Source organism: Bombus pascuorum, chromosome 11 (assembly GCF_905332965.1).
Source record: "Bombus pascuorum chromosome 11, iyBomPasc1.1, whole genome shotgun sequence".
NCBI classification, from domain to species: Eukaryota; Metazoa; Arthropoda; class Insecta; order Hymenoptera; family Apidae; genus Bombus; species Bombus pascuorum.
Window position 1 is genome coordinate 12,718,233 of NC_083498.1, and position 16,963 is coordinate 12,735,195.

The 16,963-nt window shown below is 41.0% G+C and overlaps 2 protein-coding genes across 2 annotated transcripts in view; both read left to right on the forward strand.

The window, feature by feature from the left end:
• The window catches only part of LOC132912006 (neuropeptide SIFamide receptor-like), a 59,882-nt gene extending 51,290 nt beyond the window's left edge, over nt 1-8,592 (forward strand). Inside the window, exon 3 of the mRNA XM_060969087.1 lies at nt 3,284-8,592. Within this exon, the coding sequence (XP_060825070.1) occupies nt 3,284-4,067 (784 nt within the window). The 3' untranslated portion in view covers nt 4,068-8,592. The remainder of the gene's footprint in view (nt 1-3,283) is intronic.
• Nucleotides 8,593-14,268: 5,676 nt separating this feature from the next.
• LOC132912012 (odorant receptor 49b-like) lies at nt 14,269-16,761 on the forward strand. Its single transcript, XM_060969094.1, has 6 exons — nt 14,269-14,573; nt 14,833-15,085; nt 15,331-15,434; nt 15,695-16,009; nt 16,157-16,432; nt 16,680-16,761. Exons 1-6 carry the CDS (start codon nt 14,379-14,381, stop codon nt 16,746-16,748), a joined length of 1,212 nt encoding a protein of 403 aa, XP_060825077.1. The 5' UTR covers nt 14,269-14,378; the 3' UTR covers nt 16,749-16,761.
• Nucleotides 16,762-16,963: the final 202 nt, after the last annotated feature.

The following is a 16,963-nucleotide window of genomic DNA, read 5'->3' on the forward strand; positions in this document are numbered from 1 at the left end:
AGATAGTCACGGCCAGCAGAAGAATCTGTCGATAAGAGAAACGTGTTATTTTGTATCCTTTCGGAGTTACTATCAGCGACATACGAATATTTACATTTCCAATGTATTACTAGTAAATTATTATTTGTAAAGTATTCGCTTCTCTCCGTTGGACCGAACATTGGACCGAAACAGCGGCTAAATTCAGAAAGTGGCAAAAGTATTTATTGACAGCTCATAAATTTAAACGGAACTATGTGTTTTCGTTTGGTAGCCAATTTATTTGACAAAAGTATCGCAGAGGCTTTATAAGAACATCCATTATTCTATGTATAAATCGATGTTCGTATATATGCGCCACTTTATAGCTTTGTAAACACATAGTAATCGATAGTTTATACAGACAACACAGTATTTCTTTCGCACGGTTCGTCTAAAGCTTACCGTTTTCATCGCTGATACGTATGTATCGATCGTTCCATTAATAACTGTCAAATTAGTAGAAGATTTGTAGGAGTAGTCTCGTTAAACCGACCGTTATTTGCATTCTTAATGTTCACCATGCGACGAAATGCGACGAAAGTGCGAAGCACAGTCGAGTAAGTAAATAAAACTGTCCATATCGAGAAAGATATAGAATTATCGATCTCGTTAACGGTTAACAAAAGCTAGGTAGGACAGCGATATTTGATTAGTTCGTCGAGTATGCCGCAACGAAATACGGTTTTAAATATAACTCGAGTATTTAATCCAAAAATAGATAATGTTATTAACATCGATGTTGGGGTTTAATTTATCATCATAATTGCAGAGAAATGAGATTACAAGTGATAGATATAAGTATTTGTCGTCGGTAATAACGTACATCGGTCGAGACAGTGTCTGACCGTAAACGATCTACTTTCACTTGCTTCCTCGTATCTTCCTCGTCATCGCTTATCTCGATACTTTACTCGATCTCTCGAATAATAAATAATTTTAATACAAAATCTTTTATACCGCATCGAATCAAAGTTATTCGAGTTAACGATAAATTTGAAAACATATAAATTTATTGGCAATATTAATCGGGATTGGCCTATTTTGCCGTTTATCGTATTAGAAACGATTTCAAATCGTCCATCTACAAAAAGTTTAACAACTTATTATTGTCACGCTTGATTATATAACGTACATCGAAAGTTAGTGTAAAAATGCCACTCGTGCTGGTGTACTCGTGTTGTAACGAACGAAATTAATTGGTATTTTTATAAAAGTACCAGGGATCCGGTGCAGTCGTCCAAATCGAAGCTAGATGCAATTAAAAATTTTTTATGAAAAATAAAAGGTAAAGTATCTCGCTCAAACTACTACAAAATGAAACAACTGTCGCTATGCAAAAATAATAACGAGCACGGGTATTATTCCGTAAAATAACTGATTTACCCACTTTCTACGTAATGATCTGACCGAAATAAAAAACGAACGTTGTAACAATTTCCGACATATTCTATCAAATTCGTCGATTTAGTATGTTATTTAACACGAACCGTTTAAAATCGGTATCGTTTGTCGTAACAGATACTCGCCTGCCCCGTACATGTAGTAAGTAAGCGCATATAGGGTATACGTATAATGGATATACTTGCCAGCTTGAACATGTTAAACGTTTTATCGGCTTTTCCGTAGGCAAACACGAAAAGGACGCGGGTCGATACTGCTGTTAGCTCTACGGAAATCGAACTCTTTATATACACGCGCCGAAAGCTGTGTCGTCTTCGTTGTTCACTCCCACTCGTGCGCTCCCAATGGCCTCCGCAGCCTTCGTCATTCCCGATAATCCGTATCCGCGAATCGAGCGATTTTTTCGTCCTTCCTAACCCCCGTTCGTCTTCCCCTCCGTGGAATACACGGAGGCTGGCTTCGGAGGCACGAAGGTTAGCACTTTTGCGTTATAAACACGCAACGGGAGAGACGCGCGCCACTCGGAAGTAACAATGCAGATGAGAACGCGGACAGGTAGATCGGTATCGGCTGGACGTTGATTTATGGAAGGACTCTTCCGCGTGGACAACGACGAACGGTCGTATTCGTTTAATCGAAGGACGCGACTGTTCGCCGAGCGAAGCTCTCCCATTAAAAACCCGATACCGAGAAAATCGAAATCCTTCGTGTCGGAGTCTGTCGCGAAGCGACGACACGCCGTATTCGCTAATGGGCGTGCCTAGGTCCTCGTTGGAACGGATTCGAATTGGACAGGAGCGTGTAAGGATGAGCACGTACCGGTCGATTAACGATGGCGAGAAAGAAACGTCTTTTCGACCCTCTTTGATCGTTCGACTGCTTCCTCTGCTAAGGAAGATAAGACACGTTTGGCGTATATTCGAGGGAAACTGGATTGGAGTTTGCCGACTTCGAGCGATAGAAAAAGAAAAATAATGGAAAGGTCGTAACGAGCTACTGTGTACGAGACATCTCGAGAAAGAAGTTGCTTGCTACAACGATGATATTCTCCATCGGATCTAGAGACTTCGAACGTGATTACTTAACAAATTCTTAAGAAACGACACCTTATCTAGCCAACGCTCGTTTCATAGACCGCGATACAGGAATGTTGAATTGCCATTGCGTCGCATAAAAGGCGCATTGCTATACATATCCATTCTTACGCAGCAGCCGTGCGCCCGTCCAAGCGTAACGGAACCGAGTGTCTTTCGAAATCGCCGATAGAATATATCGAGATTTCCATAACCGAGGCATAAAAAACGAACGGTTACGTTTTCCGCGGCACGACTCTGTGGCTGCGTAGGTGTAGCCTCGTATCCCGGCGTCGTAAAATCTCGATCGCTTCGTGATCGATAAACAATGACAACGTTCGCTCGTGCTCGAACGTCGTTACGCGATCTCGCGACCGTCATAGGCTGGCCTCGGTCGCTAGCAGTTCGTTTTGGCACTTTCTTTGCGCGTACGATGGGTCTCCTTAGTTGAAAAACTCGTTTATCTTAAACTTGTTCCAGGGATTTGGAAAATATGCTCGATTCGGTGTTAGAAGAGATGACCGTTTCTTCGATCTAGCGCATCGTAAAATGTGTAAAGTTTTGATCGACCAAGTTTGAAAGTCGCTTGCGATATATCATGTCAATTGCATAGATCGAAACGTAGAAAATACGTTGGTTCCTACAATTTATAAAATACGTAATTGCCAAATTTACTCGAAGCACGTCCTCTCGTACGACTGGAAACGTATCGATTATCGTTTCACGTTTCGAATTAAGAAAAAGAAAAATTTTCGAACAATTACTAACATCGATCCGTTTGCCCGCAGGTTCCTGGCGATCTGGTGGCCCCTGAAATGCCAAATAACAAAGAGGCGAGCTCGCATGATGATAGTCGTGATCTGGTTCATCGCCCTCACCACCACATCTCCGTGGTTGCTCTTCTTCGATCTGGTGTCGATTTACGACGACGATCCAGACCTGAGGCTCTGCCTGGAAGTGTGGCCGCACCCCGAAGACGGCACCCTCTTCTTCCTCATCGGCAATCTAACATTATGCTACGTTCTTCCCACGATTTTGATCTCTCTTTGCTATATCCTGATCTGGATAAAAGTATGGCGAAGGCATATCCCCTCTGACACGAAGGACGCTCAGATGGAGAGGATACAGCAGAAATCGAAAGTAAAGGTGGTGAAGATGCTGGTCGTCGTAGTGATTCTGTTCGTGCTGTCGTGGCTGCCGCTCTACGTGATCTTCACGGTGATCAAGCTTGGCGGAGACGTTGCCGAAAGAGAGGACGAGATCCTGCCTATCGCCACGCCGATCGCTCAATGGCTTGGCGCCAGTAACTCCTGCATCAATCCCATCCTGTACGCCTTCTTCAACAAGAAATACCGTCGTGGTTTCATCGCGATCCTCAAGAGCGGACGCTGCTGTGGCAAGATCAGGTACTACGAAACGGTGGCCATGATGTCCTCGTCGACCAGCATGAGGAAATCTTCGTACTACGTGAACAACAACAATAACAACTCATCGACCAGGCGAACCTTCCATGGGCCGCCGGTGCACCAAGAGAGCAACGTTTCCTACATATTCAACCACACCGGCGTCTAAATCAGTAAACACTTCGTAGTGATTCGATGTATTCCGAGGCTGACTGCCCGGAACGGGCTTAACAGTGAGCCGGTCCGAGATTCTGGGTCACGCGTGATCGTCACGATTGTCACTCGGATCGGAAGTCGCCGATTACAGAGTCCCAACCATGGAAGCACGTTGCCAACCCGCGAAAGCGATCGTTTGCTCGTTTCTTCTGCCCCTTCGTTTTTCTACGCATCCTTTGATTTTGATCGCGATCGTATGTAACGCGACGCGTTCCAGTTTCCCCTATTGTCGACGAATCTGTCGTTTTCTATCGTCTCGCGCAACGTGCATCGTAATTTCATTGAAGACGAGCGTGATCGTGTAACCACGCTGCTTTTACAAATAGATCTGCACGCGTCGTTGTCACGGATCCCTTCTTTGCCTCGAGGTATCCGGACTGGATGCGAGACATTCTTTCGGACTTACCTTGCGACGAAGAAACTGAGTAAAAAGATTCGACGAACGAGGACGTAGATCGCGTTCAGGTGCTCGCATACTTCGGAGGCTTTCCTCTTTTTTACGAGCACCTTTCTAGATTTTTAAGGTATTCACGAACAAAGGGACCGAGTTGTCTGCTTCGAGCGAAACAAGCGAAAAATGTGACGGCAACGAGTAGAGGGACAGGACAGAACTAGCAACTTCATTTGTCCGAACCTTTGAAGAGGCGAGAGAGACAAACGGTTTAACACGATGGAAACTGTACGTCGATTCGCCTCGCCATCTACGATTTCTCGTTCAAATAGTAAAAGTTCGGGCAACGAGAGTTTAGTTGACTCAACTAGTCGCTGATTAAAATTTCGTTCCAATGAACGCGGTTCTACCGTAAAAAGTACGTGAGTTCGATACGTCACCGCCACAAGACACGGTGTACGTTGCTCGCGATACTCGCCAGCGTAATTAGCGTGCGAATACAATTAATAATTCCGAGAGAACGGCTGGCAGCGCGACACAGACCGTTTGCTATAACGATGCTTCTGGAACTGGTGGTCCATTCGTAATTGTACTTGTCGTCTGAACGAAAAAGGTCGCTAGCGAATTAAGAAACTGCGCGCACCGTTGACTCGTCACGACGATTTACTCATAGGTCCTTAGGATAACGTAATACAGAAATTTATCCGTGCATTGCATGCTGCGATTTAAGTGACACTAATTGCATAACACCTAACGTTACCTTACACATTATTGGTATAGCATATACGTGAGTTATCGAGATAGAGATAAAAAGGGAAAACGAAAGAGAAAGTAAGCTAGAACAGAGGCTGAAACAGAATGTAGAAGTAAAAGAGAGAGAGAGAGAGGGAGAGGGAGAGAGCATTCGAGAATTTTTATTAAACACTACCTCCGCATGCGAGAACAGCAGATTACTACGTATATACACTACTTGTACTTATTATTCGTAGCACGGTCGACTCCAGCAAGTATAATACATATACACGTATATACATATATATATAAATATATATATACATATATATATTTTCTTATCGGAACGTTAGACGATCTAGTTGATATTTTTTTTTTTCTTTTTGTTTTCTGGGGACTTCTTACGGTGCCATACGTATAGCGATAAATACACGTGCCGCGCGTATCATCGCGCAAGAAGTAAAAAATATTTAAAAGAAGCGGTTAACGCGTAATCGACGCACCGACCAGACAGCGAAGAGAGTGCGCACGATGGTTCTAACGTTACATCGATCGAAACGATGGAACGATCGAACGATTAACAACGCTTTCGTCTTTGCCACGTTGTCAAGTTGCCTGCCTCCTTCCGTCTTCTGTGATCCAATTCAACTCGTCGCTTGTTCCACTCCCAAACCCAGTCGCACCTACTCGTTCCTCTGTGTGTCTACGCCGACCTAGAGAAAGGCGGAAGCGCCCGACTTTACAGTTTTGTCTCGAATTAATATCGACCGATTACGCGTGCGACGGATCAACGCGATGACTGGCGACAATAACAACCTTTTACGCCCCAGGAGGGCAGCTCCTGCCGCGAGTTAGTTCAGAGATCAAGCTACGTAAGTACTCGTGACAAATAGTTCGACATCATAGTGACGCTTTTGGTTATATTTCGATCACGACGCTTGATTTCACCACGATATATCGCGATTATAATTGGTGGAAAGAGGATCGATCGATTTCGATGATTTTCCACGAGCACGCGTTCGTATTATTTTACAGCTCGATCTCTCCAACCGTAACGTAGAGATATCGTACAGGGCGTTGTAGTTGTTTCCTGTCAAACTTTGTCGCTATATCGTATAAGCAGGAGAAGAAGAAAGTACACACGTATGTACGTATATGGATTGTTCGAAGCTTTGTCAAAAAGTTGTAATGAAAATATAGAATACAAAGGAAAGGGTAACACAAGTATCGCTAGATTTTAATACTTCGTTTGATAATGTTCATCGTTCCTGTCGATACACGACTGACTGATACAAGCTGTAAAAAAGTTGGATTTATTTCGATATTTTATTCGACGATAGAGTTCATTTCGATTTTATTGCAACTCGGTAAATCAATCGTTGATTCTTGCAATCAATGCCAGTTCGATATATCTTTCCTCGAAAGAGCAAAGTATCGTTCCCTTTCCTTTCTGTAGTTTTCTTACAACATTTTGCTATACGAAACTTCGAACAACCCTATTCGTACAACATTCATTTTCTTCTTTGTGCTCGTACAACGTACCGACATAGTTTAGCCTGGATAAAACGGCAACGCTTCGTAGTTTTCGCTCGTTTTCTAGCCACGTGTCGCTGTAACTCGCCAACGAGGAACAACTTGTCGAAGCACGTATAATTCGTCTTACAGTTGCTTAGTTCAAAGAATCGCTATGAAATTGTAATTTTCCCGTTATCTGTTCAAATTCCACGTTATTTCAACTACTTTCTGTACATTACTTTTGTTAAATTTATTATTTAAAAAAGTCGCGCATTTCATGGCAATTCGCGCGACAGTCTACGATAAACCGAACTTGCGATCGTTTCGATTTCCACCAAATACAAAATTATTCGTTTTCGATGTTGAAACACGAAACTCGTAATTTGATTATTTCGTGTATACTCCATCGACAAAGAATCGAGACTATCTTTCACAAACGTTTGTTCGCTTTTAACGAGTTGCAAATAACGATTCGTTGTTCTTGTACGAGACTCTTATCGGGCATTCGCGTAGCGCACACCCTTTCCTCCGTGTCGGAGGATATCTCCGTCGATCAGCCGTGGATCGTTTCCCTTCGGCGAAGAATCCGATACGCGCGATAACAGCGAGATGGAAATCGCGACGATCGACGAAAGGAAAGGGCAAAGGAAATGGGAAAAAAGGCAGCATGGGATTTCACGCGCGCTTTAACGCTACCGACGAGCATTATACCTCGATCCTTTGTAATACCGATGTAAGATGGTAACGTGTTAAAACGAAAAGCTGCGGGGTTTTATGATAGAGCAACTATTTTCGTAAGGTTTTTATACGTGGCGATGACAGGATCTAGATGTAACGAAAACGTATGCGAAATATAATTGTACAGACGGCTGTAAACGAGGAATACTTTATTCATATCTATCGTAGGCTCGTAACCGATGCGACGCCGACCGAGTCTCGCGTGACGTTTCTTAAAAAGTAACAAATGTAAAACGGAGAAACCGTTAGAGATAAACGCGCGAGGGATAAGTGGCGAAAGCTAAGAGAAAAGTAATTGTAAAAATGAACGAGGAGGAAATGTAGAGATAACAAAAGGACTTACGAGTCGAGGAAGTAACTATAAATAATCGAGAAGCGACTGTATACTTACGTAAGCGCGACTCTAAGCATCTTGTAAGTTAACAATCTACTACATATATCGTAAGAACATGATATTTATATAAATAGCATTTATGTATACGGTGTATGCATATGTGTGTGTGTGTATATATATATATATATATACACACACACATGTATACATTTATCGTACACGTGAAAACTAAACGTCTATCCGCTGCTGTCTTTATGTACATAATGTAACTTATCGTGTAATATTATTGTACATACATAAGTATCGTATATCATTGCTATATCGTTACTATATACACCGCCGTTACCTTCGTTCTTATTCGTTGCTCTCTAATCGGAGAGAGAAAATTCTTACTCGTCTCATCGAGAAATATCCTCATCGGAGAGCGAACGAGCTTGTTCACCGTTTTACCGTCTCGTGAGATACGTTTCGTGTACGCACAGTCAAAGAAAGACGGACTTTTTGCTGTTCTAGAAAAGGAGTCTCTCTCCCTCTCTCTCTCTCTCTCTATATCTCTCTATCTCTCTATCTCTTTCTCTTTCCGTATCTCTATCGTTGGATCCGTTATTATTCGATTAATTGTCGATAAACGCTCTCGATCGTGTATATGTTCGTTTCGATTGTACATATATATATTAACCGCTGTATTTCGAGCACCGCCCATGCGTTCACGGTGTTTCGAACCTACTCGAAGGATTCAGATTTTATTGATAAATGTTATTCCAACTATTTTGATATATTTGGAACGTCACGCGTAAATGACACTGTTAGTACTTATAAATACTATATTCGAACGTGTTCGGGTTCGTCTCGGATAGTACGCTGTACATTGTTGTTGGTATTTCCAAGTGTTTTCGTATTTTACGTACACAACTATTGATACTATTTTTTATAATAACGACGATCATAAACGGCTACGTCCTTAAAACGCGGAGGAGCGAAAACAGAGGAGAATGCGATCAATTGACTGTACGTATCGAGAAATCCGCACGACGCTCGACCGGTTGGGCAATCCCTCGAAAATAATTAGCGCGTCGCGGTTTCTAAAACGGGTCCTATCTTCTATACGGAACGCGTGCAATTTCAGAAATTGCACGATATTTATTTTCGTACAGATATACAGTGTACTTCCGAAATTAGGCGATGAACTTTGAGAACATACGACGATCCTCTGGATAAGAAATGCGTTCCGTGTTTGTAATTACAAGGAGAAAGGAATTCTTTCGTAGATCGTGATTGCTCCTCGTCCGTGGCGATATACCATGAAAATGTTAAGTGACACGACTGTGGCGCCTATAGCACGAATATTCCTGCAAAAGAAATCGAAGATTAATTTTACGTAACACGATGTAGACGCATGTTAAGATAAAAGTATGGCAATCCTATGATTTTCTTGGAAGAGAACGTAACCTGATCTGTGTAATAAGTTTTCATATATCGCAATCGATTTTTTGAAATCGCGTGTGTTGATGTCGCGTCTGCGTCCGTATATTCGAAATTAATTTAATTGGACATACTTTAAGAATCATGCTGTTTTCAAACTTTCTACGCTACCTTGGTTGGTACATTTACGCATATATTCTACGATAGGCTCTTCCCGTCTAATTAACGCTATACGGTTCGCAGACGTTGTAACCGAAAGAACGCGTGGAAGATACTTGGTCGATGATGCACGCGAGCTAACGACAAGATAGAAACGTTCGTTCGTTTGTAAAGTGGTGTCGATGAAAACGCTATGAAACATGGAACTTTTCCACTACGTGTAAATTCAGACTTTGATTTTCCACAAAGACCTCGTCTCGGGGAAAAAATCTGTCGCGATCGGTACGACGCCTCGAAGAGCCAAGAGAACGAAAGAGAAGCATTTTCGTAATTGCCGTCGTAAACGCAACCTATGATCTCAAAGCTCGACCGCCTATTTTAGAATTCTTCTCGTCTACTACTTAGGAAGTAAGAACCGCGTGGAACTACGAAACTCGTAGCACCACGAGAAAAACGCTATAGCGTTCGTAACGACCAAGTCGATGTACTTGGACTTTCGGAGGTGTTGCCTAGCCAGTTTGATCGTCAGGCCCGTATCTCGCCGGTACGACAACGTACCCGACGATTTCGTTCGCAAACGAGGCTGAATCGACTCTCAAAAGTAACCTCCAGATCCGTTCCTATGCTATCGTTCACGGTGGGCGAATACACGCGTAAAACGGATAGAATCATCGAACGAAAGTTTTTCCGTTGCGCCATAACGTTCGACGAATCGCTTGATCCCAGGGCTGACTGTACGTTTCGTGTCTTACGATTAGTTGCTTGGTTTGCATGGCGGATCGAGAAACCGCGGATAGATGGATAACTGGCGATAAAATAAATACAATTTTAATCGCTATCGATTCACCGATATTAACGATGAATTACCGTGCGAGAGAGCCCGGGTGAAACTTTCATTTATCACGACTACGCGATGCCGTTCTTGGCGAGTAAATTGGGCGAGTAACTAGAAACTAGAAACGATAACGAAATGTAACGATACAAAGCGATCGTGATCGAAGGGTGATTTATCGATCATATTGTTTTCCAAGCCTGCATAGCCTTTCACGTTTAACCGGTAATCGGAAATGTACTTGCATATCGAAAGGATTTGATTCTGACTCTAATAATAATAATAATAATCGCCGAGATTATGGGTCGCGTAAGATGATTAGAGAAACTTTTCTTTTCCTACGTTTCCTTTTCTTCGCCTTTCTTTTAGAATTTCAACGCGATGGGGCCAAAGACGTATGGTTTTTGAAAGGTTTCTAGATTTTCGAACGCGTGCAAACGTACGCACTTTGCGGAAAAATTCCAACACTTTGATAGAATCGAGTTACGACATATACAAAAGTAACAAAATCAGATTTACAAAGGATGTATCGACGCAAAGTGTAAGAGGTTTTCCGCGAAATGTCGAAAACTTTCAAACGTGAACGATGGCCGCAGATATCTCGAGTCTCTATCGATTCATCGGATATTTTTCTACACGGGTTTGATTAGATTTTTCAACAAAAAAAAAAAGTGCGTGGCGTGTGTGTAAATAAACGGGAATTTTAGAGGAGTATTGTATTATATTATTATTACGATATTATTATTACATTATTTACTATCAATTTACATGAAACGTTTACACAGACTAAGGTAACAAGATATTTATCTATAAATTTACATCGAAGAAAAGACAAAAAAAGAAGAAACGTCGAAGTTGTAAAGAGTTTTGGAACGACGATGAATACATACAGGACAGCGAGCTCCGGCGTAAGCTAAGCTTTCGATTGTTTGTACAATCACCTCGATATGAAATATTTCTAATCCTTCAACTTGTAAAATAATTCCGATAATACCAACATTTCTCTATGGAAAGAAAGCAAGCAAGCAAACAAGCAAGCAAGCAAGAACAAAAAATAGCGACATACTTTATCGATGTATTCCTTTGTCTGAAAATACTTTCGGTTTTCCTTCCGTTCGCATCGTTACGAGTCGTAGAATGTAAAACCACAACTTATCGAACCGTGATAGACGTAGGAAGAAAAGATTGGAATTGCGAACGATCGTCTCGAGAACGAATATTCGGAATTCGTGGATCGAATTCGAAACGATAGTTCTGCCGATAGTTTTCTCGCCAACGTCCTAGCGAGAAACGATCAAACGAAATTCCACTTAACGCACGATTAATAATTGCGCGATTATTTTTTCAAAACAGCCACTCGTTAACGTAGAGAAGATGAAAATCGAGCTTTCACCGGGTAGATTATGCGCTGCCGTGTTACACCCGAAATTCATTAACAAAGTCGAATAATAGGACCTCTTGTTTTCTATCCTTTCCTTCTCTCGTGTATATTTAACACGTGTATATTTAATAGAAGCGTAATACACCTAGCGAATATAGACGAAGAATCGCTTGCGAGAAAGTTTCCTCGAAAGATACGACGTTTAGACGATATAATCGATAACTTGTTGCAAAATAGCGATCGATTTACGCCACATCGTTGATAGTGACGAAACAAAAAAAAAAAGAGATAAAAAAGGAGCGAAAAAAATGATAGAAATCCTTAATAATCGTTAATACGTTAAGTTTAAGAGCTGATTTCGGACAGCTTCTCTCGATCGGTTCGTAAAGGACGAAGAATGGTGAAATTTGCAGATGGCAGTTACAAGCTCGCGTCACCTCCTTCGGAATGTTTACCATTATCGTTATTATGATTATTACCATCGTTGTCGCTATCGTTATCGTTACCGTAAAAAGAGGAGATTATCATCGCTGTAATTGCCCTTCGATAATTTTCGCGCGTAGCGACACGACGATTCGCAGGAAACGTGGATCGAGTCTGTCGAAGGACGAGCAGCTTTACGACTTTGATAGGCGATTCTGGAATTTACTTGTTGGATAGAACGATTTATCCGTGCACCATGATAAACGTAGATCCCTCGGTTTAAGAGCGCAAACTTCACCACGAAGAAAGAAGAAAAACATAAATAAATAAATAAGTAAGATAAAGGAAGCCACTAACGTAGGCGAGAGAACAATCTTTGAGTTTCGTTTTATCGTTGCTTTGACGAGTACGCGTGTTATATGGATAAGAGGCATTATCCGAATAACGATGAAATAATAGAAACATACTAGGTAAGGAAATGTTTGCAAATGTTTGCAAAGTATTTTAATATTGTATCGAAATGTGTGTGTATGTACCAAGTAAAAAAAGAAGACAAAAAACAGAAAAAAAGAAGAAAAAACGAAAAAGAAAGGAGAAAAAGAGAAACACAGAGAAACGTTACCAATGTCGATGCCTGTTGTCCTGGCCCTTCTCCTAACTGCCCTCCTTCCCCTCTGTCCCCGTTTTATTCGCTGTAACCGTATTACGATATTTAAAACACTGTACGATTCAAAGCCCTCGATACGTAAAGATTCTGCGCGGGCTGAGTCTTCGTTTGTTGTACGTTTCGGTATAGCGTCCGGACATTGCCGCGGGACGACGATTCAGTGTCGATCAGCCTCTAGAAAGTTTCATCCACCCTTCAAGTATTCAACGGTGGAAGTAGCAATAAAACTTTCGTTCGCTTCCCCTGTTTCTAACTATCTCTCGATCTCTGCTTGTACAATTGGACGATTGGAAATAGAGGCGATCGCGACAGTGAGTCGCGCCCCTCCCCCGCCCCCTGCCCCCTAAAGATTAAATATAACGAGTTGCGAATAAGTATACGTATTTTCTCAATGAAAATGATAAAAGGATATGTAATAAAATACTTCCACTGTAAACTTGTCTCGTTCTTTGCGTCGCGATACCTATGATCATTTAATTAATTCGATTAATTCGAAACGCGAAAATACACGTACAGTGTATGAAATTCCATTGCATTTTCGGAATTTTTAGATAATAGAACGATCGCCCTTCTTCCGTCAAACTGCTAGAAAATTGCGATCGTTCGAACAAAGATTCAGATTAATTTCCATAAAAGTTTATGATCATATTGTTCGTATCCATCGTCCCTATCGTATTCGTTGCTAGGCCACATAATTTTTCAACGCGAGTCACTCTATAGAGTCGTATTCTTTTTTTACTTGGAACCATCGAATCGCTTTCTCGCACGCCAGAGCACCTCGGCGCGAGAAGATACGTCTTCGTGCCGACCTTCGTTCGCTGCTTCCATTCGTATAAAATCGTCGTTATTATCATCGTTGTAGCGACGAAGCCATTCCATTACATCGGTGTTATTATTGTACAAGCATCGCATCCTGGTATTCCGCGCAACGTAGCGACAATCTCTTCGTCCTTCTCGTCCATTTTCCTCTCTCGTCCGCGTGTTTGTTCAATTTCATTCGACAAAAGTTTCCGCCATGCACTTTCCATTATGTTGCATTTTTAATACCGGACCGAGCGTTTGCCAACGCGTCGCAACAATAGCCACGAAAATCGTCGCGTTTTTTTCGTCCCTTTGGACGGAACAAAGCGCCTTTGCATATTACAAAATCTACGTACCGATATATAAAATAAATAAAATAGTATACCTGTTAAAATATATCGCTGTAGAATTGATATTCATTTTGCGATCAAGAAGACGCTCTAACCGTGTTAACGCAACATCGATATCCCGGCAAATACACATCTTTCTACGCTATGTCACGACTCTGCGTTCGAAGACAGCTACACTCATACGTACAACTGCGCTGTTCCTCTAAACGTCCTTACGTTATATCATAATTTTTGCTTCTGGCGATAAGGTAATCGATACGTGACAAACTACCAGGTATACATTCGTTCCATGGTGTAACAATCGTTCCTTGTAGCATATGCGCATAATACATCGATTCATATTTGTTTCATATTCGTCAACCGCATATTTGTTTCCGTTTCTCTTTTACGCGCGAATGTAAGGCACGTATCCGTCACGAAATATCGCATATCTAGATAGATCAAAGCGATTGTCTTCGACTACTAGTTACCGCGTGACTTAAGAATCGAGAAAATAGAAATTGACAAAGAAATACTGCTATGCAAGTTGAACGATACACGGACATGTCCATCAAAATGTCAGAATTTTTGCTAAAAATCACAGGTCTCTCGAGAACGACGAACAACGCCGAAGAGACCAGAAGAAAATTGGCGATAGTCTATACCATCGTTGCGCTCGTTTATGGAGTGTACGTGAACGTAGTGGATATTTCTCACAATATGGATAATTTAGACGTGAGTCTAATAAACATTCTGCCCCTTCTATAGGAATTTTATGCTTATTATTAAATTGCGCACAGTGTGTTAGTAAACAGTACAATACATTTGCGGAATTCGACATACGTACGTACGATAGTTTGGCAATCTTCGAAACGTTCTTTCCTCGTATTTCGAAGGGTTCGAGAAGTGTTTGTCCAGTTATATCAAATATTCGTGCCGCTTAAACTTACTACCTGTAAAAATATTATTACATCGTGAAACTGTTCCTTTTCAGCACTGTATCTTTTTGGCTTCCAACACATTGAACATATTATTGGCAATGTTCAAACTTTCGGTGATAAACTTTTATAAAACAGAATTCTCGGATATGATCGTATATGCGCAAAAGCATTTCTGGCATTTCAATTATGACGACAATGACAAGATACTTTTCGCGGAGTGCGGAAGATTTTGCAAACTGTGGACGGTATTTCTATTCTTCGTTACGCAAACCGCCTTGTCTTTCTATGCGATAGCGCCAATCTCCGGTAAGTTGATCCAGCTATGAAAAGATTAAAGAAATCTTATTTTTTTACGCAAAAAAAACATAATTTTTCAAATAACGGAATAAGGCACCTATATTTTAAAACACGTAGTAAAAAAATCGAAGGGGCCAATTTAAAAGTCGCGATTGGATAAAAAGCTAAATTCGTTCTACTCGAGTCCGACTTCGAAACAAACATTTGTACAAATCAGGATAATCCTATAAAATTCACGTTTCACTGTATTTTAGCGAATATTGCAAACAATAATTCAGAGAGGTTGCTTCCATTCAAAATGTGGGTCAATCTACCGCTAACTGTGACACCTTATTACGAAATAATGTTTGCTATCGAGGTATGCCAAATATTCAATATGTATATTTCAAGATGTCGATCATTTTCCGACTCTCTAAACTTTGAGACGTTTAAGCTTTCGATAAGTATGCCTTTTATTGTTAGAATAACTTTTCATTTTATACAAAAAGAAAAAAAAAGATGACTCGCGTAGCATTCGCTTGCTACGCTTAAACAACTCTTGAAAACAGGATGGGGTAGCATATATCGCGATAACTTGTCATCGATAATTCCATGATAAATTGCTATTTACATACACAGTTACTGGCCGTACAACAAATTGGCGCGAGCTATATATGCCCCGACAACTTCTTGTGCGTGCTAAATCTACACGTGGTCTACCAATTTCGTATGCTGCAGAACACGTTAACGAATCTATGGTCGAACATCGACGAACGAACAGATATCGTCGAGTACTCGAACGAATGCTACGTAATGTTGAAAAAATGCATCCGAAAACATCAATCGTTGATCGAATTCAGCGCCAAACTCGACGACATTTACACGCTGCCGATCCTCAGCCACATGGTTATCTTTAGCGTGCTGATGTGTTTCGACACGTACGAGGTTATTCTGGTACGTGTGAACGGTTTGAAACGAATTAACTAAAAACCTATCGTGGATACGCCATATTTCTCAAATTAACGATTTGATAAAATTGGACAATACCTACCGGATGAAAAATAAAAGCTTACGGTGGTCACTTAAAAATTTTGTACGTAGGCGGACGTATCTCCTGGGACACGACTTATTTTCTTCTTCCACATGATCGGTAGTTTTACCCACATCATTTTTTTCACGTACATCTGCAATGGTTTGGTAGAAGAGAGCACGAATATTAGCACGGCATCGTATTCAGGATGGTGGACGATTTTGCCAATGACCGAAACAGGCAGAAAGATACGCAAAGATACGAGGATAATGATCATGAAATCGATGCGACCGTGTTATCTGTCCGCCGGAGGATTCTTTCCTGTCACTTTGGAAACATCTACCGCGGTATGCAGCAATTTCCTTCTTCTAATCCCATTTACTCCGAAAATGTCACATTTTGCGATCCGCTACGATATCTAACTGTTTTTCCCACATAAATAAGCGAAATTTGAATATAAAACACGTATACGTTATCTTGAAAATTGCGTAACAGAAATTTTACACGCACGCGTTTTTACATATCTGTAACTATAATAGAATAGGTATGTACATGGGAAATTGTGAAAAACTTTGATCAAATTTCTTGTTACAGCTTATAAGCTCGACGATGTCGTACTTCACTCTCATGAGGGAATCGTCTATAAAAGCAGCAGCAGAATAATTAATCATAAATGCACGGACTTGCACAATAGAAATATACAATGCAAATAAATTTCAGTATTTATATCTACGTAAATCTACAAGAATAAAATTGAATTGAAATTGAATTATCGAATGATATCGCCGAACGAACAATTTCCTTGTCTTCGCGTTAAAAAAAGAATAGGATCGTTTCACGCGACGTAATTTTCCTTGCATTCGAAAAATTAACGAAAG

Excerpts from the sequence above, each read along its gene's own strand:
- LOC132912012 (XM_060969094.1), top strand. The coding sequence starts at position 14,379 with ATGCAAGTTGAACGATACACGGACATGTCCATCAAAATGTCAGAATTT. Across the intron at positions 14,574-14,832 it reads ACAATATGGATAATTTAGAC|CACTGTATCTTTTTGGCTTC; the intron begins GTGAGTCTAATA and ends GTTCCTTTTCAG. Across the intron at positions 15,435-15,694 it reads AAATAATGTTTGCTATCGAG|TTACTGGCCGTACAACAAAT; the intron begins GTATGCCAAATA and ends TTACATACACAG.